Source organism: Mandrillus leucophaeus, unplaced genomic scaffold (genome assembly GCF_000951045.1).
Source record: "Mandrillus leucophaeus isolate KB7577 unplaced genomic scaffold, Mleu.le_1.0 Scaffold574, whole genome shotgun sequence".
NCBI classification, from domain to species: domain Eukaryota; kingdom Metazoa; phylum Chordata; class Mammalia; order Primates; family Cercopithecidae; genus Mandrillus; species Mandrillus leucophaeus.
The window spans coordinates 322036-331949 of NW_012106186.1; the positions used below are offsets into that span (position 1 = coordinate 322036).

Sequence of the window (9914 nt, forward strand, 5' to 3'; positions counted from 1 at the left end):
GAATCCTCTGTATTGAGCCTTGTGCTTTGGAAAACAAAGTGCAATTCAATTCAGTTCCAATAATTGGTTTAAAGCAGGTGGTCCTATTTACAATACGTTTCATGCTTGACACGTTTGTCCTTTAGCCTTCGTACTGAAATGCAAACTGCAACCTGCGGACCTGTTCACAATCCCTCGTTCCATATTCCCCTCTTCCTACTCATAAATGGCCAACATTTCCTCAGTGTCTACCTGAGCCTCAATATACCTGTTCCTGTTCTGTCATATTTCAAGATCTAAAACAGATAACTGAAGCAGTTTTAATGTGTTCAGAATTTAAATAACAAAAATAACAACACAATTTAACACGCAACGAACGACTTAATTCGAGACAGAAATTAAGCCTTTGAACATCTGTGCTTTTAAGTCTCTCCAATTGCACTTATGGACACAAACAAGACTGTTCTGGCAACCACGACCGTCACCCCTAAATAGGCAGTACTTCCTTAGATCTTGTTCTCCTTTGTCTCTACCAGAGCACACACCAGAGAACTGACCATCCTGTGGTTAATTCTGCACAGATATTGGAACAGGATGTGTGTTAAGTTGTTTTGCCTTTGAGGATCTTGTAGCCACAGGCACTTCCCATAGGTGGCTGCAGGATGTGGTACAGTCTTCACGAAGAAAAAGAAATGCACAATCATGTATCTGCAGCAGTCTGTCAATGCTCGGTAACGTGAGATAAAAAAGAATACACAATCTAAAAATCTCTGTTCACAGTGAAACAGCTCCAGACCAAAGCCAAAACTAACTCGCCTTACTTCGTTGCTTTAAAAGAGTCCAAAAATGAGAGCACTCTAAGCTCAAGCACACAGACAACTTCCCAAGCTCCAAACGCCAGCACACAGACATCTTAGAAACTTTGAAATGAGTCACAGTAAAGGCAACTTTTTCAGAGCTGAAAGAGCAAAGTAAAAAAAGGAACACTCATGCTTGCCCAGGAACGTCCAGAGACAAGCAATTCTTGAAGCCCATTGGGGGAAAAACCGGGAAAACACAGCTGTATCCTTTGTGGCATCTCTTCCCGGGACTTACCATATGGATGGAGCTTCCGTGCCACTGATCTCTAAGAAATCGTATCCTTCTTCCAGCTGAAAGTCAGTGAAGACCAGAGCAATGGTGTCCCCGGGCTCAGCCAGAATGGTCCAGGTGCAGTCTGCGTTGTTCTCGTACTCTGAAGGGAAGTGCGGGCTGGAGATGGAGCTGCTGGTCCCACGTAAGGTTCCTCCGCAGGCTCCCTCAGCTGCAGGGACAGAAGCAGAAGGAAAGCATCGCATTTCAGGATGGTTTTCATACACGAGTGTGTCCACAAAGTGTCACTTCTTGATCAGCAACAAATATTTTCTGAACCCAAAATTGAGACACTCAATCTGAAAAAGAATCTTTTGGTATGTTAATGAGTTCTATGAAAAGGCTGACTAAAGTCTAAAATTTAAATTGTATTATTAATTGAATGGCCATTGTGGGAAAGCTGGAAATGGTGGCTTTTCTAAAACGTGGAAAGTGTAGTTGCCATGTACCTGACATTGATAGGCAGCCTAACACGACTTTCAAAGATTTTCTCTGAAACCTGGAAGATGACAATATGTAAGCAACATTTTGAGGCTTAAAAACATGTGAGCATTTATTATTAATTCATGGATACCTGGCTTTGAGAATACTGTGCTCTTAAAAGAAATGGTTGCCCTAATTTTATTTTCTATAAATTTGAGATTTGGGTTTTGAATTTTCAGATAGTTATTGAGTAACAGAGGCACATCACCTCATAAAAAGGTTCTGAGTAGAAAATAGTTGCATGAAACTTAAAATGGAGTATCTTAGAAAAGTGAGACGTGAAAGGCCAGTAAAGATAAAAGTGCATTTAATATACAAACTAACATTTAAAAAATTATTGGTTAGAAGATAAATAGAACTTGGAAAGTTTGCTATAAAAAAGTTCCCTGTTACATTTATATTATCTATTACAAAACACCATGTACATATTAACCTATATATATAGTTTATATATACATATATAGTTTATATATAACATATAAACTATATTGTCATATATAGTTTATATACTATATATAGCCATATTATACATATAAACAATATATATGAGAGAAGTATTTTAAAGTAGCTTGTTTTAAAGCATGTTTTTAAAAATAACTTGTTTTAAAGCATTTTTAAAAATTTCTTCCTTCCCGCATTTCTTTCTTCCTTTTCTTCTTTTTCTTTCTTTCCTCAAATACTTCCTTTGCAGAATGTATATTTAACAGTCATTGATTCTGACACGGCAGTGTGGATGCTATTTAGAAGTCAGCCTGTTACCAAGATCGGGGGAGCTGGACATAAGCAGAGCTTGTGTGACTGGCCTGGGCTCTCACAAAGTGCGTATCTTCGACCCTACCCACCCTCTCTCCACCAAAATTACAGCAAAGTGGGAGGAACTGACCTCCTTTTATTAACTCCTCCCAAGTTGCAAGTTCCAAAATTTCTTTCATCTTTCAGCGATGTTCATTTTTTTGTGGCAGGATCTAAGCCTCACAAAAATGTCGAAATAGAACCCACCTTGTGGACAACAGTAGGAGGGTGATATGGGTCCCTTTAAATTAGCTGCCTTCAGTTTACTCAGAAGAATGCCAGGAGCAAAGGGGTAGTTGAGAGCACACTGTTTTTGTTTCCAGAGTTTGGAGTATTGCATTTTCCATCCTTCTTACAGGATGCCAGGCTGGTCTACACACTAGTCATTCTCATGCTGTTTATGTCAACTAAAGCTAATGGCTTTAGAGTGGACGTCTTTGAGAGGTACAGTTGGAGGAAAATTGCTACCTTCAAATATCAATGAAATCAAGACTAGAGGAGGGATAGGTTTTCTCGTGTTTTAACAGTTGGTCAGTCTGTGATACCCATCCAAAGCACGTGACACTGTGGAAAGGGCTGCCCATATTTTGTAGGACATCTCAGGACACTCATTTTTGAGACCCCAAATTTATTTTAAAACTAATAAAGTGTGGGGATTATAAAAATTATGCTATCGTGATATTGTTTTCTTTAAAAGTGTAAAACTGAACACAAATAAAAATAACTGTGTATATACTGCTATTTGAAAACTGTGAAAATAGTTCCTGTGGCCATGACTGAATGTCTCTCCCACCCCCTACTCTCCGTGGGCACCTCTGTGCAAGCACACACACATCCCCGATCATCTGAGAACCAGCTCCACAACTGCCCGGCTCGCCACAGTTTTTATGACACTCTTGGGAACAGCTACTAGGAATGTGATCATAATATACATTTCCCTATTAAAACTATATTTTTGAAAATAGAGATAAAAATCAGTACCATATAAAAATAAGAGGAAGCACATATTCCAGCCACGAGGAAAAATATAGTGGCCACTACTGAGTTTCAGACACTGTGCAGAATTCAGCTCTGAGCCACTTGGGTTGGGATAATGGTGAATCAGGTTACAACTAAAAGTGAGACATACTCTATGTTATTTTTCTTTAAACCCAAATATAAACATCCCCTTCATAAATGGATGAGGTAAACAAGATTACTAGAGACAGATACATTTATGATTAAATAACTCTATATAAACATATCACACACATAAATACATATTTCCAGATTAACAATTGTTTTTCATGTATAAATATATCATATAATTTTATTTAATATTTAGATTTTATTTTCTCTGAATTCATTATATACAAAAGTTAATTCATCTCAATGTAGAAACAGATGCAAAACAGATGCAAAAGAGTTCTAATGCCTTTATTACATAAAAACATAAAATATCATAGATGTGTGGAATTAAAAGTTATCAAAGTCCAAGTTACCAAAATGATATGGTTGAAAGATTAATGAAATGTGTTAACTGAAATCCAACTGCTGAAATTGCATACATTCTTAATAATTCACCTTGTTGGCCAACAATCTTCCTTTTCAAAGTTTTAGAGGGGAAAATAAAAAAAAAAAAAAAAAGAACTGACATCCAATGATTACGAATTTTTGTCATGGCAACCTATGAGCTGAAGCATTGTCTATTCTTGAAAAAGCTTTGAAATAGTTTTATTTATGTGCATGGCATAGAACAAACACAGAATACAAGTGTATAGAAGCAGCAGCTTCACTGGATTCTTCTGGGAAAACATCTCAGTAACCTTGACCAGAGGTGACCGTCAACCTATGTGACAAGAGTGTTTGCAGGCAGTCAACACAAACAGGGACACCAGCCACAGCTCCAGGACACAGTCCTGGGTCCCACCCTGCAGCCATTAGCCCCCTGGTTTCTCCGCTGCTGGAAGCTCCAACGACCTGTAGGAGGTGCCTCGGGAGTGTGCAGGGCTTCGGGGATATGTGTTCACTGGTACAAGAGTGTTCTTTGCTATTTTAACAGCTGACAGAGCAGTGCTGGTGCCCACCCCCGAGTACCAGCCCTGATCACATGGGGGTACCTCACCGTCATGCAGGTTCCTTCTACTTAAAATGGCGGCCGGGCGCGGTGACTGACGCCTGGAATCCCAGCACTTTGGGAGGCCGAGGCGGGCGGGTCACGAGGTCAGGAGATCGAGACTATCCTGGCTAACACGGTGAAAACCCGTCTCTACTAAAAATACAAAAAACTAGCCGGGCGAGGTAGCAGCGCCTGTGGTTCCAGCTCCTCGGGAGGCTGAGGCGGGAGAATGGCGGGAACCCGGGGGGCGGAGCTTGCAGTGACCCAAGATCGCGCCACTCACTCCAGCCTGGGCGACAGCGCGAGATTCCATCTCAAAAAAAAAAAAAGAAAGAAAAAGAAAAAAAAAAGGCAGTGGTTGAGCTGGATAAACTCCAATGTTACGCCCGTGTCTAATATTTGGATCCCCTGAGTCTGAGATCTTAGACACTTAGTATCTACGTTTTCCTAGAACTTCCCTTGATGAACGGGTGGATCAGGGAGACCCATACTTCATCGGGCCAGCATGAGTACTAGGCTCGCTGAAACCAGGTAAGACCAGAGCATCTACTGCAGCAGACAGGCGGTGAAATTTAAGGGTAACTTTGTTGGGAAAGGAGTAGGTGACATGAAGAAGGCAAAATAGAAAAGTCAAATAAAATGAAGAAAAAAACAAGGTAGCAGAGAGAGAGAAAAAATTCCCAAGCCTGCAATCACTATTGCATTTCTTCAGTAAACACGTTAATGCCCATAGAATATTTCAGAATGAGTTACAGTTAGAATCCCACCAGAGTAATATATGCAAGATGTATTAGAATTCTTTGTACAGCACTCCACATAAAATTCTGTAGAATATTATTAAGATAATCTGATTGATAACTTGAGTATTATGTATATAAGACAAACAAACTTAATGCTACTCATTGGATAAAATGCTTAAATCACAGAAAATCTTTAGTAGAGAATGAGACAAAATTAGTGTTGGTGAGTGTGTGTGTGCGCGCGTGTGTGTGCGTGTGTTTGTATGTGTGTTTGTGTTTGAAAGCACCTGCTAAAGTGCTGTAAATTTCGCTAACAAAACTTTTTAACTCTTAATTTCTTCACTATTTTTGGAAGGGGCTTTATTTTCTAAACAGCAATATTTTAAACATAATAGCATTTGAAGAAGGGCTACATAACTACTATCTTTGATGAGCAAAACGTTTTTAAAAATAAATCAATTTGTTTCACTTTCAGATTTATGCAGCTCTACATGTTGACCCATTTTATAAATAATGCAACAGAGGAAACAGTTTTCAAAGCCCATGTCGACTGAGAAAAATTAATTACTTAATTTTTGATATAATATTTAGTTGTGAATTTATCTTCCAGTTTGGCTGCTAAAGATATTAAATTGCTCCAACATATCACTAAAAGATAAAGGCTTTGCTGAAAGAAATGGGAATCATTATCCCTATAGTGTGGAGTGTTATAAGGACCCAATATGATTAAATGTACATCATAAATGATGAGTGAAGAGACATTATTAAAGTATATTGCAATAACCGAATAGAAATTTTTTAAATATCAACTTAAAAATTCTCTCATACAAAATACCTGCTACACAAATTAAAATGTTTGAATGTATTAAATAATGGGTAACTTGTCACATTAAGATACAATATATGGTCTCAAATGAAGCACTATCTCAACTAAACAGAAATTGTGAAAGTTACTGAAGCAAAAATAACTTTATAAGTAAACCAATCTACCTGTTTATTTTTTTCAAAATAAATGTATACAAATAAAAACAACAATAAAAAATATTTGCAACAACATAGCAGGGGAATATTATTTACATTTACTTGATTTGCATTTTAAAAAAACAAGATACATGCCGGGCGCCTGTAGTCCCAGCACTGTGGGAGGCCGAAGTGGGCGGATCACGAGGTCAGGAGATCAAGACCATCCTGGCTAACACAGTGAAACCCCACCTCTACTAAAAACACAAAAAATTAGCCGGGTGTGATGGCAGCGCCTGTAGTCCCAGCTACTCAGTTACTTGGGAGGCTGAGGCAAGAGAACCGCGTGAACCCGGGAGGCGGAACTTTCAGGGAGCTGAGATAGCGCCACTGCACTCCAGCCTGGGCGACAGAGCGAGACTCCGTCTCAATAAATAGATGATAGATAGATAGATAGATAGATAGATAGATAGATAGATAGATAGATAGATAGATAGATAGATAAATAGATAGATAGATAGATACAAACAGATACATGGAAAAAAGGATTTTAAATGGTAATTTAAATAAGAGTGAATTCCAAAATAAATTTAAAAACAAACACAGGTGAAGTTTCAACCTTTCTTATTATGATAGGCATTCAAAAAATACTGAAATACCATCTAATATCAATATACATTAAAAAGATAAATTTTGAAAATATATAAATACCAAGAGTCAAATTGATATAGTTGTATGTTCCTAATATCAACATGCATTAATATAGTGCTTCAGGCAATTTACCAACACACACGAGTGACAACGAGAGGGCTCATATTCCCTGGCAAGTTACCCAATTTGGGGTCTGATGTTTATTGAGTATACTTTAGGTGTCTGATATTCTATACCAAGGTCATTATGTGAACTATTTTGTTTAATCACATCCAAAATGTGTGATGAAACGTTTGTTTTTGTTCCTATTTCACAGCTACCAAAAGAGTTTTTTTTTTTCAGATTTTTAGAAAACCAAAAAAAAATCATCAACTGGGAAACATTCGGAGACTCAGAAAATATATGATAAACTAAATAAAATTAAAATTAATCAGCATAAATACTGTAAAAGAGAAAAAAGGGTATAATGTCTGCTCTGTGAAAAAGCAGAACAAATTGATCTACATTAAGGTGTATACATATGTATATTTCAACTTAAGTAAAAAGACTAAGAAATATAAACATTTTAATATAATTATGGTATTATAGTAATATAATTGTTATGAGGGATTTGAAAACTCCTTCAATGTTTTGTCAAGAAATAGTTTAACATCTAGAAAACATCCCAATAACATTCATGAATAATGAATGAAACCTTTGAATTCTTAATCATTGTAGATGTAGAACTTTATAATGTGTTTCTGAGAGAGTATATCCACAAACCATGTATTTGTTGTTTTTGTTTCAAAATAAATTCTGCCATGAATCTTTTTTTTTTTGAAAGGAAAGCCTATTTTATAGTAAAAAAAATTGCCTAATTTTTAAAATTATATATCTGGATTTTTGTGTTATATTTAGTAACAAGTAAAACATAAAAATGAAGTAGTATTTATAGCAACATATAATTTGCTATTATAAACAAAACATATTTATTTGGGATTTTCCTTCTTTCCTTCAGTTTACCATTCTACAATATATTTTAGATTTCAATAAATTTGTGCATTAAGTAGTTACTTTCTTGTTTTTTTGTTTCCTCAAATTTTTATTAGCAGATCTAGATACATTGTTTTCTATACCATATAGGTGACCTAGACATTCTATGATTACCTATTATTTAACATAGCATGATTTTAAGATTTTTATTTTATTAAAAATATTCAGCTGGTTAGGTTACAAAGTTGACCTGGATGAGATTGGTGACTATTATTCTAAGTGAAGTAACTCAGGAATGGAAAACCAAACACCATATGTTGTCACTGATATGTGGGAGCTAAGCTATGAGGACGCTAAGGCATAAGAATTATATAATGGACTTTGGGAACTTGGCGGGAAGAGTGGGAGGGGGTGAGGGATAAAAGACAACATATATGGTGCAGTGTATGCTGCTCAGGTGGTGGATGCACCAGCATTTCACAAATCACCACTAAAGAACTTACTTACATAGCCAAATATCACCTACACCCCAATAACTTATAGAAAATAAAACAAAATAATAAAAAAAGTTTAAAACCTATAGACATTCATTGTAATTGCAGAAAACATAATGTAGGGGCAGGTCTGACTCCTTGAATAGAGACATGTGGCCGGGTGGTCACACCCTCTGCAACCAGATAGATACAGACAAAGTGCTTTGCAGGGCCATTGTCTCAACGTGGTGGCTGACAACGAACACTTAATTATCTCCAGTTTCAAATCATATGGTGAGATACTTGCTTTTCTCAACGAATTGGCTCATTCTTTGATTATTTTCTGAATTGTCTTGTATTGTGTAAGGACATTCCACATGGGATTATAAGGTTTGCAGTCATGAATTCACTCGCAATTGAGAGAACATACGGCGTCTCCCATGGATACCATGTTTGGTGCTTTATTCCCACTTCAAACAACAAAAGAATTTTCAGGACTCCCTCATTTGATTTGTTCCCGCTAAATATTTGGAAGTGAGTTATTGTATACAAGCAAACATTAACATGAGAATGAACAGTGTCAAAATCTCACTTGCACTTTGTGTTAACAGACCCAGGACTGCTAGCATAAGCACGGTCTCTTAATTCCCTGGTCCCCATGAACAGGAGCCAGCTGCCAAAATCACTGGGAATTGGCTTAGAACCTGACTTTGCAGAACCATGCATTTATGTTAATTAATTTATTCATTCAATACATATGAAAACTAATTCTCTACTAGAATGAGCAGGGAAGGGTTTTCTGAAAACACAATATTTAGGCCAGATTTGAAGAAAAGGAACTATTCAAGGAATGAGCTAGAGGAAGAGCATTCCCAACAGATGGAACAGAAAGAGCCACGGCCCAGAGGAGACTTGATATTCACATATCAACCACAGATGCTTTAGGTACTGCAAGTTCCCCATGACATTTTTCAGTGCATTCTCATGCAGTTGCTGAGAATTCCAGGGTAGTAATATACTGAGTTTGTGTGCAAGAGTAAGTCTTATTCACCAAGAGGATCTTGACTCTGGAATAAACAAAAAAAATGAAAAGCATTTGGGAGGCTGAGATGGATGGATCACCTGAGGTCAGCAGTTGGAGACCAGCCCGGCCAACATGGTGAAACCCCATCTCTACTAAAAATACAAAATATAGCTAGGTGTGGTGGTCCATGCCTATAATTCCAGCTACTTGGGAGGCTGAGGCCGGAGAATCGCTTGAACCTGAAAGGCGGAGGTTGTGGGTTGTGGTGAGCCAAGATCACCCCACTGCACTTAGCCTGAGCGACAGAGTGAGGCCCTGCCTCAAAAAATAAATAAATAAAGGTAATATTCTTGGGATATTAGTTTTATTTAGAATTGATCCTTCCCTTTGTCAAATCCATGGGTAAAGAGAGAGAGGCAACAGCACTAGTTTCTGTCCTCTTCCTTTTAATCTGCACATGCAGATGGCAATGTCATGATATCTGTTTTCTATAAAATGAAGTCCAGACTGGAACGACAAGTAACTCACCACTAGTTATCATGGCTTATATCTTATATCGCCATTCATATTTCTTTTGTGAGCGAGAGAACCCAGGACTTTAAGTATATATA

General features: G+C 37.4%; 1 protein-coding gene across 1 annotated transcript in view; it reads right to left on the reverse strand.

The window, feature by feature from the left end:
• Nucleotides 1–1070: 1070 nt before the first annotated feature.
• Nucleotides 1071–9914, reverse strand: part of LOC105552786 (CUB and sushi domain-containing protein 1-like) — a 1055824-nt gene continuing 1046980 nt past the window's right edge. The window contains exon 5 of the mRNA XM_011998543.1: nucleotides 1071–1282. Coding sequence (XP_011853933.1) covers nucleotides 1071–1282 — 212 coding nt within the window. The remainder of the gene's footprint in view (nucleotides 1283–9914) is intronic.